This window comes from Barbus barbus (assembly GCF_936440315.1).
Source record: "Barbus barbus genome assembly, chromosome: 3".
Lineage (NCBI taxonomy): Eukaryota > Metazoa > Chordata > Actinopteri > Cypriniformes > Cyprinidae > Barbus > Barbus barbus.
Window position 1 is genome coordinate 15570339 of NC_136731.1, and position 21080 is coordinate 15591418.

The following is a 21080-nucleotide window of genomic DNA, read 5'->3' on the forward strand; positions in this document are numbered from 1 at the left end:
ACACTAGAACAGGGGTGTCCAAACTCGGTGCTGGAGGGCCGGTGTCCTGCAAAGTCACGTCCAACCCCAATTAAACGCACCTGAAGAAGCTAATCAAACTCTTACTAGGCATACTATAAGCTTCCATGCAGGTGTGTTGAGGCAAGTTGGAGCTAAACTCTGCAGGACCGAGATTGGACAGCCCTACACTAGAAGAAAAAGTGTGTCTGTGTAGCTTTAAGACGTCCCCCACCCCGCCGCGTCCCACTTGATCACGTGACTCGAGTCTTGTGACAGTGCAGGGAGCACTGCAGGAAAAAAAACGTCGTTTGAGTTTGATAAGGAGTTTCCGTCGTTAACTAATTCAGGTTTCTCTCATAAACGAGAGAAATCCAGAAAAGTTCGCTATGGCGCATCTTTAGGACATTCCTGTCCCTCACACAGACGCTGTAAGAGCGGGTTGAAGTCGCATGGGGAGAGTGGAGCAACTTTCATCTGATCTTTGTTTTGGTTTTTGTTCGTGTTAGTCCAGTGATCATCCACGCTAAAGCAGCTCGAGAAGATTTCATGTTAGTTTGGTGAAGTGGACAGGACGCCTCAGACCGAATATGGATACTAAACCTCTTCTCCAGGACAGACCTCCAGCGTACAACACAGTCCCGGGCGCGTACGACTACGGCTCGATCCCCGCGGCCGCTGCACCCGCCGCCGGCTTCCAGCCTCCAGCTCCGCCGCCGTACCAAGGCAAGAGAAACACGTACTGCATTTAATCTCTTCACAATCACTATTGACCAGCTATTACTCGCGTACTGCAGGATTTTATAACGTATGTGTAATGTTCTCATTATTATTAATGATGTAATATAACGATACTGGTTCAGCTTCTGCTTCCTTTCATTTCTCTTCTTGAATGTTTGAGGAAGAAACATTCGGGTAAAGCAGCCTTACCATTTCATAAAAAGGAAAAATTATATGATATTTACTTATTTGACAAATTTCGGGATGATACAAATCACCATTAAATATATATAAAAAATTCAATAGGTGTTTACACAGATTTAATAATAATTTTTACAGACTAACAATCCAATAATTGACAACTCTCTATATATATAACTATAAAAAAACCCAACCACCTACTATCCAGCTATACATTAAATAAAAAATACAAAAAAACCCCCAAAACTAAAATATGCTAACGCATTCACCTGAAGTTTTTAGAAAATACTGCACTGATCATCCTTAATAAATATAAAAATATATAAAATAAATATAAAACCACCACCACCAACAATAATTATCAGACATGGTGAATTTAATAACTTGGTTAATAAATTAATAGATTAATAAGTCGCAGTGTGTAAATCCGATTCACTCAGTTATTGGTCTGGCTGATATATAAATCATGATTCATGAATCAGTCTGGTGCGTGATTTACTAAAAAGAGCTGATTGGGTAAATCTGACCAACTAATTAAAGATAATCTGCCTTTTCAGTCTCAAATTACTGCAATCTACAGTTTATACAACTGATTTAGTTAGGACCAGTCCTAAAAAAAAAAAGAAAGTCAGATGACTAACTTGTAAAACTAGTCTTAAGCAGCTTGTGTAACAGGTTTCTGTCAAGAATGGGTTGTTTTGATATACAGTGCCCTCCATAAGTATTGGAACCATACTGTTCCAATACTTATGGAGGGCACTGTATGTAGTATCATGCTATATGAATAAGATGATCATTTAGTACCATGGTAAGTACCAAAGCTGGCTCCAGTTTTTATATGTAGTTATTATAATGGACCATAAATACTCTGAGAGCAGACACAGTTTGGTTGGGTCAGTTAGTTATTAACTAATCACTGACAGTCTCAGTGGTTTTATACCCTTGTGAAAAAGTACACTTAAAAAAAACACTTTTAAGAGTACTTATTACAGACACTTAATTGCATGTTATTTACAACTGAAAGAAAATGTATTATAGTTTAATTTTATACTAAACGCAATAAGCCAAAATTAACTTGGTTATAAAAAGTAATTAACAACAGTTAAAGGTATAATCAAATACTTTAGCCCCTGGTTTCACAGACAAGGCTTAAGCCTAATCCTAGACTAAAATGTAAGTCTGAGCTGTTTCAACTGAAAGAAAGTTGCACTGACTGAACTAAAATATATATCAGTGCCTTTTTGTCTCAAGATGCACAGCAATGTTTTTTTTCTAAGTATGTTTTCAAGCTGATAAAGCGTGTCGCAAGCTGATAAAGTGGGAATTGTGGAGTGTTAAACGGATGTGAATTCTGTCCCGCAGGTTTCCCAGCTGCCACGTCAGGTTATCCAGCACTGCCTGTCGCCATAGCCGCCCAGCCAGCCTACACCAGAACCTACACCATCGTCCAGCCCTCTGTGGTGGTGGTGGGGGGATGTCCGGCCTGCAGGTGAGGCACAAGTCACCCCACTGTCTTTAAGAATTCATAGAGACAGAAAACACAATCTAAACATTGCTCCAGTAGTCAGTAAGTTAGTAAAGCTATTAGTATTTAGAAGTTGAACTTTATAATGTTAATCAATGAGGTAAAGAACCGAAATAAACCAAATGTAGTTCTGTTGAACTCAGTGGTTTCTGTATCCGCCCTGTTGTCATCCTGTTCCCCTGTGACCGCATATCTGCTGCTAACTCATGCAACTTATATCATGTGATGACTAGACTCAGATAAAAAAGAATTGAAAAACGTAATTGTTAATTTGACTTGTAGAATCAGATTTGTCATGGTGTTCATGTTTTGTATTAAAACCATACAGTAAGAGCATGTGTTTTAACCTCAGAGTTGTGACTCTGCGCTTTAATCCAGAATCATTTCCTGTTTGCTCATGTGACTCAGAGTCATGTCACATCATGATACGCTCTGAACTTTGGTTCATGCACCAGATCAGCCCAGTTTAGTGAGTGTGACCACAAAACAAACACTGTGATTGTTGTTTCCTTATGACTTTTTAGCTAAAGATATAGATATTAATGTACAATAACCGGCATCTCATGATTGAAATGTAAAGTACTGGTGCTTACTGAAGATACTTCTATCATAACCCCTGTTTTAACATTATAGTAGTTTAAAGGTTCACCTTCCAAACCGGTATGACGTTTTCATCTTTGAAACACAAGTCAGGATATTTTTAATCAAACCTGAGAGATTTCCGTCCCTCTTTTTTTGAGTTTGAAAGTTTTGGTTGTGTGGACTTTTCAATTGAGTATTAAAAAGATCTTCATTTGTGTTTGGAAGAGAAATCAAAAGTGGGTTTGATGACAGTTTTGGGTGAACTATCCCGTTAACAGGCCACTGTTGACTTGATAATGTCTATAAATCAGAAGCACAGGCTGATGCTATTTTCAGATTTATTTGGAAGAGAAATGGTTACAGCAGAGTGAGAATAACTTGGATCTTGATGAGAGTGAACTGAGGCATATTTTTAGCTCATTGTTTCAACGTGCTGCTGATGTGGTTTAACAACCCAAGAGGAATCTCTTGCATCAGGGGTGTCAAACACATTTTAGGACAAAACGTCCTATACAGTATGTGGGACGAATTTCCTATTGTATTTGCCAAACATTTGTAAAGAGTGCATACACCGTGATGCTCTTCTGGAGCTAAGAAAGTTCAGAATCAATATGCTGCTTAATAACTCATACCGGGGGAAACAAAAACAGGGTTTTAATAATTTAACGAAATAACTAGTCATAGGATATTTATGCAGTCACATATGAAAAGTATCATGTTAAACCGCAAATACTGCTTTCAACATTAATATTAGCCATTATTAATAATTGAGCACCAATAATATTTAAATGAGCAGCATATCAGAGTGATTTCTGAAAGATCATGTGACACTGGAGCAATAATACTGAAAATACAGCTTTGATCACAGGAATAAATTACATTTTAAAACGCACTCAAATAGAGAAAAGTGATTTTAAATAGCAACATTTCACAATATTACTGTATTTTCGATTTAAAAAAAAAAAAATGCAGGCCCTGGTGAGCATAAGAGAATTCTTTCAAAAACATAAAAACCCAAATATCTTCTAAACATTGAGTGCATGTTCTGGTGCTATGTGGGAATGTGTTGGTGCTCCAGTAATGAATGATCTGACTCTAGTGTTGTTCTCTGTTCAGGGTTGGCGTGCTGGAGGATGATTTCACCTGTCTGGGAATCATGTGTGCCATATTCTTCTTTCCTCTGGGAATTCTCTTCTGCCTGGCCCTGCGTCAGAGGAGATGTCCAAACTGTGGAGCCACTTTCGGCTAGAGGGACCAAAGTCCATATCTTTTTAAGTCAGTTTTAAGCATCAGAAGAGTTTATTCCTAATCCAACCGCACATCAATGCCAAACGTCACTTACGATAAATGACAGATCACAATAGTAACCAGCCACAAACTCTTTGATTACTATAAGAAGTTGCATGTGACGGGCTGGCCATGTTTTTAGCTTTTACATGCCTCGCAAGCACTATTTGCTGTTGTTTTTTCTTTATATGAAATCTTAAAGCCAGTCTCCAGTCATCTAATCACTAGTGCCTTTATGATGGCAGAGAAACCATAAACTGAAGGAGCCGGGACCCACTGAGGGTAAATCCCACACGACTCTGGACAAACGCCGACTCACTTTGAGTAACATTGTGTGCTGTGTAAATGAAACCTTTGATTCGCTTCCCTCATGTATTTCCACTTCCTCACACGTTTGCTCTTGCGTCTAGAAATAAGTTTCACTTTTGTTGACCATAATATGCTCCCTAATCAGTCACGTCTTAGTTAAGATCAAAAAGCATCTTCTGTATTCATTTGTTGTGCTTGATTCATAAACCCATTGTTATTTGTATCTTGGATTTCTGAATCCGTTCTAGACCATATTCTTTCTCAATAGGGTTTGTTTTTTGGGGTCCATGTTTTCGTCGTACTGCACTGATGACTAATGTTATAAGTGCTGGGTTTTCTCAAAGCGTCTTAGGGTAAATATGCAGTTATGTTTCACTCGCTGGACATCAGCCATCTCCAGGTTAAACTAAAAACCTGCAATAAACAAGGGAAGTTGGCATCTAGACAATGTAATATGTCACCCAAGCACATGTAGTTACTCTTTGACAATGGAATTTTTTTATTTTATTTCTCCAGTGACCGACAATCAGTCTCGGACGCGTCTGGTGTGATTTCATTCATGATGTGCTCATACCATACACTAAACATGCTGTTATGATTATAACTTTTCTACATTGAAGAGAGATTGTAAATAAATTCTACAAGTGTTGGTTGCTTGTATTGGACGTTTTAGAAGTGTCCGTGCATTTGAACACTTTGAACTTCCTCATCAGTGAAACTTATCTGACCTTATCGATGATAAATTTATTTTCATTTTTCACTTGATCAAAAGTGACGGTAAAAATTTATGTTACAAAAGATTTCTATGTCAAATAAACTGTTCTTCATTCATATTTTACTGAACATGTTTGTAATTATTCAAATGGTGTATGTTATGTATTAAGAACAAATTAGTTGCTAAAAAAAGAAACTTATGTAGCCTAATGAATTTAAGCATATATGTGATCTGCAACACAAAACCAGTCATAAGTGTCAATTTTTCAAAATTGAGATTTCAGGATCAGACAATATTTGGCCGAGATACAACTATTTGACAATCTGGAATCTGAGGGTGCCAAAAAATCTAAATAATGAGAAAATCGCCTTTAAAGTTGTCCAAATTAAGTTCTTAGCAATGCATATTACTAATCAAAAATGAAGTTTTGATATGTACGGTAGGAAATTTACTAATCTTCATGGAACAGGATCTTTACCTAATATCCTAATGATTTTTGGCATAAAAGAAAACTCTATATATTGACCCATACAGTGTATTTTTGGCTTTTTCACAGTGACATAAGACTGGTTTTGTAGTGTTTTTTTGTGCTAAATTTGTCCCCAAAAAACTATGCTTCCTTAATGTAAGACAAAAAATGTTACGACTGTTTATTTTGATGGTTAACTTTTTTTTTTACAGCAGGGTCTTTCAAAAGCATTCCTGAAGCCTCCATAGCACTGCACATGAATGGCTTACATAAAAGGAATAGTTCACTTAAATTAATGTGCAAACCCTCAGGCCATAAAAGATGTAGATGAGTTAGTTTCTTCATCAGAACAGATTAAGAGAAATTAGCATTACACCAGTGGATCCTCTGCAGTGAATGGGTGCCAGGAGAAAGTAATATTATGGACTTTAATTTTAGCTAGAAGAAAAGGTTTGAAGTTAAAAACGTCTTCATGGATTTATTGCAAACACACAGCTTTTCATTTCACAAGACGTTAATTGATGGACTGGAGTGGTGTGGATTAATTGTTTTTATCAGCTGTTTGGACTCTGATGGCACCCATTCGCTACAGAGGATTCATTGGTGAGCAAGTGATGCAATGCTGAACTTCTCCAAATCTGTTCTGATGAAGAAAAACCCAACTACAGCTAGGATAGGGAGTAAATTTTCATTTTAGAGTGAACAGTTCCTCCAGGAACCATTAGAAAACTAGGTCTAATGATTTCCAAGATGCGGAAAAGTCATAAAAATTTAATTTCCTGTATAACACGGAACGTCGTGGAATTTGCCAAATTCTGGATGCATAAATCAAAAGTAGTTCAGTACACTTCAATCAAAATGTGACATGGACTCATGTGTGAATAGTAAGCCACATAATACTGTTTTAAATCAATTATTTAGAGATGTTTTTGATTCTGAACATTCAATGAAACCATTCAAATGGAATCCAGAAAATAAATGGAAAACAAGATTTCTGAGACTTTTAATAAATTGCTGTTAAATTGTGTAATTTTCATGATTTAAATCATTTAGACATGCTTGTTTTGCTTTACAATTTAATTTAACCATTAAAACAGTCTAGAAAAATTACAAACGGAAAAAAATAAAAGGAATTTGAAAAATCAAAGATTTCATAGGGCCCTAAAACCCCCCCAGATCTACATGTACAAAATCTGAATGATTCTAGAAAGAATGACTGATTTACATTAGAAACATTATGAATAAGAATACTCATTCACAACATTTCTAATGTAAATCATTCATTTTGATCTGGAGTTGCAACACTATTTTAACAAAAGCACACATTTAGAAACAAAATATTTTTATTTTTCATACAGCAGTGCTCTACAAGATCTCAGGCCAACATCAACAGAAAATTGCATTGATACAATCAAAGCCAAATGAATAGTTTCCCCCAAGCAGAAGATAAAGAAATCACTATCCACTGACCGACAATGGATCATTATTCAGTGTTAAGACTACACGGATAAAAGCAAAGCTCCTTCGTTCTAAAAGCACTGATGATCTAAAAGGCTAAATGAGCTAAAAGTGCTTCTGTAGATGACGCTGTTGCCTGCAAACTGGACGAGGTCTCGACTGTGTTCCTCAAGGCCAGCTGAGCGAGTTAGCCAGCTAACTCTGGTAAACGTGCTTACCGCATCATAATGCTTTAATCACTTCACGCTCAGCTCCTTCCACTAGTTACCAGCTCGAGTGACCAGTTCAGACAGCATCTACACTAAGTCCAATTTTTGATTCACATCACTATCATTAGGACTTTTCTGCTAGCGCAGGTTCCCATCTAGTGTTAGAATATATCTTGACAAGGATTAAAAAAAAAAAAACTCCATCACACCCATCTTCTCTCATATATTTACAGAATGATACTCTGAAAGTTAAGCATCTGACTGGATCATTACAACTAAATGCATAAACAATGATTCCCTCTCTCTCTCTCTCTCTATATATATATATATATATGCGTGTGTGTGTGTGTGTGTGTACTCATAATGGAGAGAGAGAGAGAGGTTTAAAAGGGGACTGACATAAATAGTGGTTGAACAGTATGTGGTGTGTGTGTGCATAAGTCCTGTGAGTAATCCCAGCATCCTCGGCGGCGGGTCCCTGTGTTGTTGTTTAGACGATGGGTGCTGATCTGTCATTGGTGACTGTGGGCCGAAGTTTGACAGTAGCGAATGGATTCCCTCCCCTACAGACACAGCATACTGTTACTCCAGCTGTTTCTATGCAGAGACTGCTTATACTTAGCATCTATATTAACAGATTTATTGTGTTGTTTTCCATAATATGTCTGCGAAACAACACAATAAATCTGTACCCTGTACCCAAAATTTTTTTACCCTGTTACCAAACCCACCCCAACTACGCCTCAACTTGACTATAATTAAATATTATTAAAACATCTTTCAGTATATAATGGTGAGAAAAAAACATTTAATAAACCCATCATAATTTCTCTTTTACTTATGAACGTTTCTCACACATTATTATTACTGCCCTATTTCCAAATAGGTGTTTGGAATATTTTTATAAGTCTTCTGAATTTTTGTACAAAACCATCCCCATCCTCAACCTTACTTCTCCAGCAATATGGTCAGCAATATATTTTTTAATCCAAGCCCTTTTTTCTAGTTTAATATACTTTAAAATATAATGTATTTCTGTGATGCAAAGCTGAATTGTCAGTATCTGGTCTTCAGTGCCACATGATTCTTCTAATATGCTGATTCATTATCAATATAGATAACAACAGTTACTTTTTTTTTGGGAACAAGTAATATTTTTTCAGGTTTCTTTGATGAATAAAAAGTTAAAGAGAACATTCATTAAAATAGAAATGTTTTCTAACAATATAACTATCAATCTTTCTAACAATCTTTACTATTACTTTGAATCAATTTACCACACCCTGAATAAAAAGGTAATCATTTCTTAAAAACAAAAAAAAAAACAAACAAAAACAAATGTACTGAACCCAGACTTTTGGTAGTATATACTGTTACAAAATATTTATATTTTAAAAAAAATGCAGTTCTTATTTTATTCAAAGAAATACCACAGGTTCAAAAAATAAAAATAAGCAGCACAACTGTTTGAAACATTAATAATAAATCAGCATATTAGAGTGATTTCTGAAGGATCATGTGACACTGAAGACTGGAGTAATGATGCTGAAAATACAGCCTTGCATCACAGAAATAAATCGCACTTTAAAGTATCTTAAAATAGAAAACCATTATTTTAAATTGTAATATCTCACAATACCTTTTTTCTGTATTTTTGTTCAAATAAATGAAGCCTTCATTGGCATAAGACATATACATACATACATATATGTTAGGGGTGTAACGGTTCACAAAATTCATGATTTGGTTCGATACAACTCAGTGGTGTCATGGTTCGGTACGTTTTCGATACGGGGGTGGGGGGGGGGGGGGGTGGGGGGTAATTGGTTACGTCGCAGTGTTGGAAATATTTGTGTTTAAAACCATGAAGGCGAGCCAATGGATATCACACCACGTGCAAACTTTGTGCAATATTTATGCCGGTGAACATCTTAATCTCAGTCAATTCACTAGAAGCACAAAGTGAAAGTAAAAACGGAATGATGGAGTAATGACGGAGCTTTCAGCATCTGACACCGCTTATTCTCTTCTCTCAGAGACGAATGGACTTCAACATATGCTGATAACGATATAGGCTATAGCTGTTTTCATTTATTCCCTGAATATTTCTCTTGTGGCCCTACATAGTGAAAAAAAATTAGAAGAAACGCATTTCGTGTTAAACAGGTTGTTTTTGAAAGTCGGTGCTTGAAATAAGCTTTTTATTTCATTGCTTTTTGACTGCAGTGTTAATATTTTAATTATAGGACTATAATTTAATGTATAGCCTAATAGACCTGTTTTAAAAGACCTTTTAAAAACATTTTAATTGCAGAGTAAATAGCCTAATCTTATCCTCGCAGCGTGTCAGTTATGCGTTAATTATTGCGGGGAAAATTAATTAATTTTTGTTTAATAATAAAAGTAACAATATAAAAGTAATTCATAATAATAATAATAGGTCTAATAAGTAACAGGCCTACATTAATTGGAAATGCCAAATACTCTTAATATTGCCAATAATTGATGTTTTTGACAATCGTCGATACAAGATCATGGGGCTTTCGACGCACCCCAGCAAGGGGAGGTTATTGCGGGGCAGACAGAACGTTGCCCGTTACGTTGTTTGGGTTGCCTTGAGCGCAGTGTCACTGAGAACATTATATACATATACACATACATACATATATATATATATATATATATACACATATACACATGTACATATATATATACACATATACACATATATATATATATATATATATATATATATACACTCACCTAAAGGATTATTAGGAACACCATACTAATATGCCTTCAGAACTGCCTTAATTCTACGTGGCATTGATTCAACAAGGTGCTGAAAGCATTCTTTAGAAATGTTGGCCCATATTGATAGGATAGCATCTTGCAGTTGATGGAGATTTGTGGGATGCACATCCAGGGCACGAAGCTCCCGTTCCACCACATCCCAAATATGCTCTATTGGGTTGAGATCTGGTGACTGTGGGGGCCATTTTAGTACAGTGAACTCATTGTCATGTTCAAGAAACCAATTTGAAATGATTCGAGCTTTGTTACATGGTGCATTATCCTGCTGGAAGTAGCCATCGGAGGATGGGTACATGGTGGTCATAAAGGGATGGACATGGTCAGAAGCAATGCTCAGGTAGGCCGTGGCATTTAAACGATGCCCAATTGGCACTAAAGGGCCTAAAGTGTGCCAAGAAAACATCCCCCACACCATTACACCACCACCAGCAGCCTGCACAGTGGTAACAAGGCCTGATGGATCCATGTTCTCATTCTGTTTACGCCAAATTCTGACTCTACCATCTGAATGTCTCAACAGAAATCGAGACTCATCAGACCAGGCAACATTTTTCCAGTCTTCAACCGTCCAATTTTGGTGAGCTCGTGCAAATTGTAGCCTCTTTTTCCTATTTGTAGTGGAGATGAGTGGTACCCGGTGGGTGTCTTCTGCTGTTGTAGCCCATCCGCCTCAAGGTTGTGCGTGTTGTGGCTTCACAAATGCTTTGCTGCATACCTCGGTTGTAACGAGTGGTTATTTCAGTCAAAGTTGCTCTTCTATCAGCTTGAATCAGTCGGCCCATTCTCCTCTGACCTCTAGCATCAACAAGGCATTTTCGCCCACAGGACTGCCGCATACTGGATGTTTTTCCCTTTTCACACCATTCTTTGTAAACCCTAGAAATGGTTGTGCGTGAAAATCCCAGTAACTGAGCAGATTGTGAAATACTCAGACCGGCCTGTCTGGCACCAACAACCATGCCACGTTCAAAATTGCTTAAATCACCTTTCTTTCCCATTCTGACATTCAGTTTGGAGTTCAGGAGATTGTCTTGACCAGGACCACACCCCTAAATGCATTGAAGCAACTGCCATGTGATTGGTTGATTAGATAATTGCATTAATGAGAAATTGAACAGGTGTTCCTAATGATCCTTTAGGTGAGTGTATATACACATTTACACACACACACACACACACACATATATATATATACACACATACACACACATATATACACATACACACACACATATACATATACAGCCCTAATGTTTCTTTAGTGATTAATCACATCCAAAATAAGTTTTTGTTTGCATAATATGAGTGTGTACCGTGTTTATTATGTATATATAAATACACACATTCAGTATATATTTTGAAAATATTTACATGTATTTCCATTTATATATTATATTATATTTTATTTTATATATAAATATATTTAATATACAAACAACATTTTTCTTAAATATATACATGCATGTGCTTGCACATATACACACAAACACATAAATATACACAGTACACACTCATTATGTAAACAAAAACTTTTATTTTGGATGCGATTAATCGCTTGACAGCACTAATATATATATACTGACTAGTCGGACTTTAATGCGCTGCCATGACGCTTTAAGCTTGATGTCGACTGGTCCTATTGAGGGCGCAACAGGATAAGAAATCTTTGAACGACTTCCATATTTACGCTCCGTTTCCAAACAAATAAAATAACAAATAAATACATTCTCCGAAAGCGCTCCACAAGACGTGTGATTGTATTACTGGATGCTCGAAATTGAACGGGAGAATGCAGGTTTTAAACAGCTTAATGTACAGGTAAGTTAATTGCCGTTCTAATCTATTGCGCTGCTGCACTGTAACGTACACACATCGGCTACAGACAGTAGTGCGTACAATACATCGCGCACACGGAATCATTCAGTAGCACAGAAATGTACCATCAACACTGTTCTGTGGTTTCTCAATAAAATAGCTTTGAAACTGAAAAGCATCTTAACTGAATCCCACAGCTTCACTACTAGTAGAGAGATGCTGCCAGGTAGAATTCATTCACACACGCAATCACTCTCACTAATAATGCATTCATAAATGTAATCTTTACTGTGCTACTTTATCTGTATCTCATTTAGAACAAGCAGAAATCTGTGAGAAATATAACGACCCAAACACAAAAGAACTGATAAAAAAAACCCTGTTATGAGCAATAGCCATGTGGGCAGCGCTGTGTCATACTATAGCTGTACACAAGGTGTTTGAGTCTCAGCTCCAGGTTCAGGCTTATTTGTTCATTAATGACGTCATCAGCGACTAGTCGACGTCAACTTTCATCACATAAAATCGACTTAAAAGAAAAAAAACAGAAGTCGTTCAACCCCTAATATATATATATATATGTGCGTGTGTGTGTGTGTGTGTGTCTCATTTCACTAGTTAATGAGTCACATCACATGAAGCACTGAAGATGGACAACAAACATGATACATTAATTACATTAATACTTACCCTAGGATAGGATGCTTTGGCAGCCCGTTTGACTGAGGCACCATCTACAGGAAACAAAGCGCAGGACATGTCACAGACAGCAGGAACCCACAGCATTGTGTTCAGTGGGTAAAGCCCAGAATAAAATAGACTCTCATACTAACAGTACTGCACAGCTTATACAGTATAATAAACCCTAAAAGAGTGCAACAGTAAAAAAAAAAATGGTAATGAGAGTCGAGTTAACCTCATGTTAAAGACGCATGATACGGTATAAAAGCAGACATGATCTGATAACGCACATCAGGTGTGTGTCTGCTACAAACAGTTAGTCTTTCATATATGCTATCTAAGGACTTTGCGTGCAATTTCATCTCTCAGTCACTGTCATATGTAAAACACATGTATAAGAGGTATTATTAATAAGCAAAACCATACTCAAAATATCACACATGCAAATGTAAAAGCAGATATTAAAATGCACTGCAATGTGTTTCTGGGTGCTTGTTTACTGACTCGTGTCAAGAGTCCACCCACAAGTCTTTATGATATGCTGGCCTCAAGATATGACTTCAGTCCAGGGCTGCATGATTAGTCAGAATAAAACCAAAATCGTGATATGGCTTGGTGCGATTACAAAATCACAGAAGCTGTGATTTAATTAAATAAATACATGTGCTGTGGGTTTCAGAAAGAAGCACACTTTTACATGCGAGCAGCTCATGATCCAGTGTTTTTAGGGTCTCTACATGTGCTCTGATTTTGGGAAAAGCAACATGCATCAAAAATCATCCCAAACTTGCAAGGAGAAGCGTTAATAAACGTGTTGCTGCATGACTATACATACCGTAATAATATATATATATATATATATATATATATATATATATATATATATATATATATATATATATATATATATATATATATACACATATATAAATAAATCTCTTTTGATATAAGTCTGTGGGATGTTTTCCTCTTTTTATCGTTGCCCAGTTGAAAATATTCCAACAAGCCACAGTTTAAGGTATTGCCCAAACAGAGCAATATGAAGTTTAGCGGTTTGCTAAAATTATAACCCTTAATATGAGCAACAGTAGCAGCAATACTTGTACACGATTCATAATAATGAGTGCAGGACTGAGATCTGAGCAGGTCTCTCCACTAGAGGGCAGCTGTGTACCACAGTAAATGTACACAGGAAAGAGACTCCTCTTGATTTAGTTAGTGGGCATCTGGCATCATAATGTTCCTCTACTGTTGTCCAGCTGTGCATATTCACAACATGGCTGTATATCATTTCTATCTGGTTATTTCGTATTGCCTGAAAGCCAATTTTCCCAACTTAAATACTGATCTTATCCATCACATATAACATACAGTAAGACTAGTCAAGAGTGTTCAGATGTCACAGGCTCTTTTGTGCCTTGCATTCTTTTGAGATTCACATCTATTGCCAGTCTTGTATCAGATTCTGCCGTTTTCTTTTTCTCTCTCATGCAAACAGTAAACCAGGCAGGTAGGGAGCATTTTTCACACAATGCCTTCACCTGTGAGCGTTCAAGACCCGTCCTCCCCCACCCTGACTGATAAAACACATTGTCTGTGGAAAAACACAGGCTCCGCTTCTCTTGAACAGGACAATCTCCTTTCCTGCTTGAAATCTTCTAATACAAGAGTGTCCACATTTACCCTGGCTTTCCAGGGCGGAGAGACGAGCTTTGCTTGAGTAATTGCATGGCACGGGTCCCTCGTTCGCCATAGCAATGAGCCAACCCTCGGCAGGGAGGACAGGTGCTGAACAACAGGGCTTCACACCTACAGATCTGGCTCCTGTATTTCTATTGTGCACACAATATCAGGAGGTGAGCTTTCACTTCCGGTGGGGTAAATGAATGGGTGGATTTGCGAGTAGGTTTCAGGTTGAAGTCTGTGTGGAATTCCATCAGAAAGGTTGAGCCGTGGCCAGGATGTGTGTGTGTGTGTGTGTGTGTGTGAGAGAGAGAGAGACGGGGGCTCGACGGAGAAGCGATGAATATTTCACTGCGTCCAGAGAGAGGAGTATCCAGTTTCACAGCCTGGCCATTGACACCCGCAGCCCACAAATATCACAAATCAGGGCTCCCTCCAAACAAATAGCGCTACATATGCAGGTGGCTCTTTCAGAAACATTAGACCTCATCAACTTAAAAGGAGCACCTGGAATGAGATCGTGTGTCTCATCAGACTGGCCCTACCATTAAAATTAGCACAAGTACAATACAATAGATGCGGACCGTGACGTTATGTCGTTGCCGGACTTGTGTAACACGCTGCTCTGAGGAATCGCTGATGGCCAAACAGTTCTGGCGCTAAGCAAAATCCCGTCATTTACATGCATGTGTCTGCCCCACAGTTCTGCCACATGTGTTTGCATGCATGCAAATAAAACTGGCTACGATGTTTTTGGATATATTGTCATGTTGTAATACCATACAATCTAAAGCCTCCTTTTCAACATCTCTGACAATCACATATGATTTGTTGCATTCCACCCCTATTGAGATTAAAGGTGCACCATATAATGTTGACAGCTAGTGGTTGAAATGGGTACTGCAGTCCAAATTCAAAATATTGGAGAACCGTTTCTCCTGCCCTCTTCTCCCGCCCCCCAAACCCATAAGTACTTCATCTTCAGAACACAAATTAAGATTTTTTGATGAAATCCGAGAGCTCTCTGACCGTCCATTGACAGCAATGCAACTGACACAGTCAAGGCTCAGAAAGGTAGTAAGGACATTGTTAAAATAGTCCATGTGACATCAGTGGTTCAACCTTAATTTTATGAAGCTACGAGAATACTTTGTGCGCAAAGAAAACAAAAATAACGACTTTATTCAAACATTTCTGAAGACTTCAGAGGATGACTTTCAATATCTCGACAAGAAAGTTGAAGATTTCAGAAATGTTTGAATAAAGAAATTGTTGAATAAAGTCGTTATTTTTGTTTTCTTTGCGCACAAAATGTATTCTCGTAGCTTCATAAAATTAAAGGAAAACGCCACCGTTTTTCCATATTCCAACATGTTCTTGTGTCACCATACTTACTCGTGTAACCACTCATGTAACCGTCTTTAAATAGGGAAAACATGGAAGTGTTTGGTGGCTTCTAAATTCATCCCTGTTTGGATCCTAAGGAATGAATGGTGCTAAGCTAAACGCTAGCATAGTGGTGCCGCGCGCTACAGCGATTAAGTGCACGCAGTGAGACGGGAGAGGTACGCATCAACTCATCTAAGTTGAGGGAAGAACATACTGGAATATGGAAAAACGGTGGTGTTTTCCTTTAAGGTTGAACCACTGATGTCACATGGACTATTTTAAACAACTATTTGGCTAACTTTCAGGGTCTTGAATGTGGTAGCTGCATTGCTGTCTAGGCATGGTCAGAAAGCTTTCGGATTTCATCAAAAATCTTAAATTGTGATCTGAGGATGAACAAAGGTCTTGTGGGTTTGGAACGACACGAGGGTGAGTAATTGATGACATAATTATTTTTGGGTGAGCTAACCATTTAAGCCACCAGTCGATTTAAGCGTGTGTTTATTACAGAAAACACTAGTTTCTTAATCTCCTTGCCATTTTTTTCTGAAACATTCACAGGCATTACTTTTGCTGCTGCTTTGCAGCAAGCTTAATGTGGCTGCTTGAGTGTGGAAGAGGCAAGGCAAGTTTATTTATATAGCACATTTCATACACAGTGGTAATTCAAAGTGCTTTACATAAAAAGAAAGTGAAATAGACATTAAAAATCAATAAAAACATGGAAATAAAAATAATAAAAACAAGGAAATTTAAGATGATATAGAAATTGATTTAAAATGAATTTAAAGAAAATGATTATACATAAAATTCATTGAGGCTATATCTTAAAGGGCTTATTATGGTAATATTGATAATATATATTTAAGTAATTATGCTTTAGTACAAGCAAAAAAAAAAAAAAAAAAAAAAAAAAAAAAACTTACATAGAGCATCTATAATACTGAGATAAGCTGATGTCCGATCACATATTACAGGTCTCCGGGTGTGTGTGTGTGTGTGTGTGTGTGTGTGTGTGTATGTATATATGTATATATATATATATATATATATATATATGCTGTTTAACCACAAAACGTGTCCAGTCATTTTATCAAGATGTTTTGGGTCTTGGGCTTTTAAGCATTGACACTTCAATTGTTGTTTCATAATGTGAAGCTGGTTTTGGTCATATGTCTGACGTATCATTTATTTTTGATGAATAATCTTATTTTTGGGTTTGCAGCAATTAAGTTAGAAAAAAAAAAGAAAGTCCTTTTCATTTATTAATTAATTTATTACTTTAATTATTGATGTATATATATTACATAACCATGTAGATGTTACTACATTCTTATGTAATATATACATTTGGGGGTTGAACTTCAAGCAAAAATATGGGAATTACATTACTCATACTGTTTTAACTCCCACTCCTGTTACAATTTATAATATGATCTGTAACCAAGTCTCATGATTTTGAATATATTGTACACTTACAAGTGAATACTTTTGTTTTTATTTTTGACAAAACGCAAACACGTTAAAATAAACAGTGAGATGTGGTGGGCTCAAAAGGGTAGCTTTTGTTTATTTTTTTTGCTGTCACTGAGGTGACACTCTTCTGAGAGAGCAGTTTGGATTTAGAATTGCACCACCGGCAATCCTCTTTAAAGTGTTCCTGATCCTCTGATCCACTCAGACGTGAGGACTGCAACTGCATGCACGTCATGACACGGCCTAGACACTCCGACACTGACACACATACACCTGAGAGAACTTCACATGAGCTTCTATTATTCCTAAACTAAATGCAACAGATACACCCTAACTTATGCCAAACAGCATTTAAAGCTTCTACTTCTACTTTTTCTGACAGTGATGCCAATGGAAAACTTACCACTGCGATGTCAAGGTGTTGCTAAGCATTTGCTATGGTATTCTGGAAGGCTATTTACACCTCCATGATACAGTTCAATGTCTGCAAATGGAATTTTTTGGCCTAATTTTTTGCTTGTGAGGTGAAAATCAAACAGATCAACCATAATCTGACTTTAGGAACCCAGCATGAAGAGAAGATAATGCAAGCAGCATTGTAAATGAGGAGGAAGATGAAGAAGACTGACCGGGTTTTCATATGTGGAGGAGTATGTCTGCATCAGACTCTTGGTGGAGTTTCTCCTGACGGGCGAATCGTTGTAGTCCGCTGGAGGCAGAACCATCATGTCGTCCTCTGGGTCCTTCTGCATGAGGTTGGCCACGCTCTTACTGCGCATCGGAGGATTTCCAGCAATACTACAACACAAATCACAACACCTTTTAGCAGAAGAAACCTTTATATAGACTGCATTTGAACATGTTTACTAACCAACTACCCTTTAACGAACACATACTTCAATGCTATAAGCTCTGGTTGGTATCAAAGGAAATCTCCTCAACCCCCTCAAACAGTGATTCCCAGGCCATGGTTTAATTCTGCTCAACTATTTAATGCAAACTATGCCAAAAAATTATGATCGATTTCTCAAATATAAAAGCAGCTACTGATCAAAAGCATTGCCGATCAAAAGTTTAGGTCAATACAATTTTTGATAGAAGTCTCTAATGCTCACCAAGACTGCATTTATATGATTAAAAGTACAGTAAAAACAGTCATTTTGTGAAATTTGTTAAAACAACTATTTTCTATTTGAATATATTTTAAAATGTAATTTATTCATGTGATGGCAAAGCTAAGTTTTCAGCATCATTACTCCAGTCTTCAGTGTCACATGATCCCTTCAGAAATCATTCTAATATACCGCTTTACTACTCAAAAAACATTTGTTTATTATTATCAATGTTGAAAACAGTTGTGCTGCTGAATTTTTTTTGTGGAAGCTGCAATGTTTTTTATTCAGGATAACCGAATTAATAGAAAGTAAAAAAAGCATTTGAAATAGAAAAAAAACGTCGTTTTTTATCAATTTTATACATCCTTGCTGAATTTTTTTTTACTGACCATAAACTTTTTTTTGCTGATTTTTTGCAGCATCAAATTGCACAAATAAAGTGACAAATTGTCATGTGAAACATTTCTCTTTATGTTTTCAGTTAGCTTATGGTTAACAATAGTTCCACTTTAGCACAATCAAATATACTTCACTATATAGTTGGACTTCAGCACTACTTCTGCACAATTAAAGTGCATTAACTATAAAATTAGTTGTTCCAAATTAGTAGACTTTAAATATACCAGTTTAGTATACTCAAAGTACAATTGCAGGGTATTTTTTATTAAGTACATAAATATGTAAATGTATTTGTAGTATACTTAGCATGAAATACATGCATTTCAAATGCATTTCAGTATATTTATTTTTCCACTAGGGTAGATTGTGTTTTCTTTTTGTTTTACTGAATTTAAATTGTCTAGAAACTTTGACGACCATTTCCATGACTTGTTCAAATCTAGAAACTACACGTGGTATAAAGTTAATCAACAAGATAGCACACCATGTTAGATAGCATGCATAATCAGCAAAATGCATTTGGTGCTCTCACTGTTAGCTGCAACACAAAAGGCTTTTTGATCAGGCATTACAGGAACCCCTCAGGGTCCAAGAGGATAGGATTTCATTTGACATCAGAAAGCATTAAGTCTTGTGTTCTTCAAGCAAACATTAGCAGAGGTAGGTGCAGGATCTGACCTCACACACTTTGAATAACAGCAGTGGGAAAGAGCACAAGGGATTAGAAGTCTTATGAAGCATGCCTGGGTCAGTCTGGGTAAAGTTTATTTCTAATGTTTCACTCTCTGCAGAGTGTGCAAAACCTGCAGCTCTCAATATATATCATTTAATCAATCAACCATTAAAGCTGAAGTGTGTCATTTTATCAATGATGATTTCCCTAAAAACTGTAACACTGTGATGCCATGTAAACAGCTGTGTGTTTAAGAATGGCAAAGCAACGCTGCATTGACTCGACCATTGGTGTGAGTTAGGGGCGGGACAGCTGTTTATCCAACCAAAAGCAGTCGTAAGGTGTGTTCAGGAAACCTGTTTGAAAATAATTGCTTCTGGCGATGCTAGATGACACACCGTCAAACTTATTTGACCCATGCGATCCAGAAAAAAGCAATATCTGAGAATGTGGTTTTTGAGATAAAGGATGTAATAGTCTTAAAATAGGGCTTGACTGCTGTGAAGCTTATGTTTCCTTCTCTTCAGAGGCACAGTGATCAGTATCAGAGCTAATCAGGACAACAAAGAACTGTGTTATTGTGTGTGTGGTATCAGATTACCTGTTATTTACCGCGAGCTCTGTGCATGCGCGACAGTAAGATGATGGAAACCAGCCCCGCCTGTAAAAACACACACAGACAGACAACACAAGTCGGTTAGATAAAAAAAAAAAAAAAAAAAAAAAAAAAAAAAAAAGGAGTGGATGCTTTTATCTGGCCCTGGATAAATGGCTCTTATAATGTTTGCTCTGTGTTTACTGAACACAGTCTGGGATTGTTGGACATAAAACACAGGGAAGCATTTTGAAAGCCATCTGAACATGGAGAGTTGCATTGCGTTCTCAGAAAGGAAATCCAAGCAGAGGGCCGTCATCTGAACGCGCAGCGGTGTGAGGTGACGGTGTCATCAAATGCACACAGGACGGCCTGTCATTACTTCAAGCACAATGACAGTGTTTGTCTTGGTGTGGCGGTTTTTCTCAGGACTTTATGTTCTTGTAATCCAAGGGAATGTGAATACTGATGGGAAACTACGTTTCTACAACCACCTTCACCTCTGAAAGACACAGGGAAAGCCAAATAACATCTTGCATGGAGGTTTATGTACACTCTGAACGTTGTGGCACTACTCTCTGATCAAGTGTACCAGCAGAGACTGGGCGATGATAACCCTGTAAAGTCTGACATGTATAAAATATTTAAAAGGTTGTGTATCAAAGTTGATATATCAGTCTTGTATGGTTCATATAGTATGATATGAAAGAACATGGAGCTCAAAGCAAAGAGAATGAGAATCAGATGCCCAAATTGTGCAAAAACTGCGCGCGCAGTATATATACACATATAGAGCTCCCAACAATATCTTAGTAAGATGATATTCAAATTAGTGCTGGCCATCGCTTAATTTTTTTTTACTAATCACATATTTTTTACTAAAATTAATTAATTAAAAACAAATTACTTTTAAAATTTGTAAAAATTAAAAACCTAACATTAAAATTTTTAAACACTTTTATATTTAT

The 21080-nt window shown here is 37.0% G+C and overlaps 2 protein-coding genes across 2 annotated transcripts in view; one reads left to right on the forward strand and one right to left on the reverse strand.

Moving 5' to 3' along the window:
• The first annotated feature begins 238 nt into the window (after positions 1–238).
• On the forward strand, positions 239–6788 carry LOC306846690 (membrane protein BRI3-like). The gene is made up of 3 exons (XM_079380243.1): positions 239–723; positions 2281–2407; positions 4142–6788. Exons 1-3 carry the CDS (start codon positions 588–590, stop codon positions 4272–4274), a joined length of 396 nt encoding a protein of 131 aa, XP_079236369.1. The 5' UTR covers positions 239–587; the 3' UTR covers positions 4275–6788.
• Positions 6789–6791: 3 nt separating this feature from the next.
• LOC306846682 (BAR/IMD domain-containing adapter protein 2-like 1) overlaps positions 6792–21080 on the reverse strand; it is a 57203-nt gene continuing 42914 nt past the window's right edge. The window contains exons 11-14 of the mRNA XM_079380229.1: positions 20119–20178; positions 17960–18128; positions 12792–12835; positions 6792–8035 (exon numbers count right to left, since the gene is read on the reverse strand). Coding sequence (XP_079236355.1) covers positions 7963–8035; positions 12792–12835; positions 17960–18128; positions 20119–20178 — 346 coding nt within the window. The 3' untranslated portion in view covers positions 6792–7962. The remainder of the gene's footprint in view (positions 8036–12791; positions 12836–17959; positions 18129–20118; positions 20179–21080) is intronic.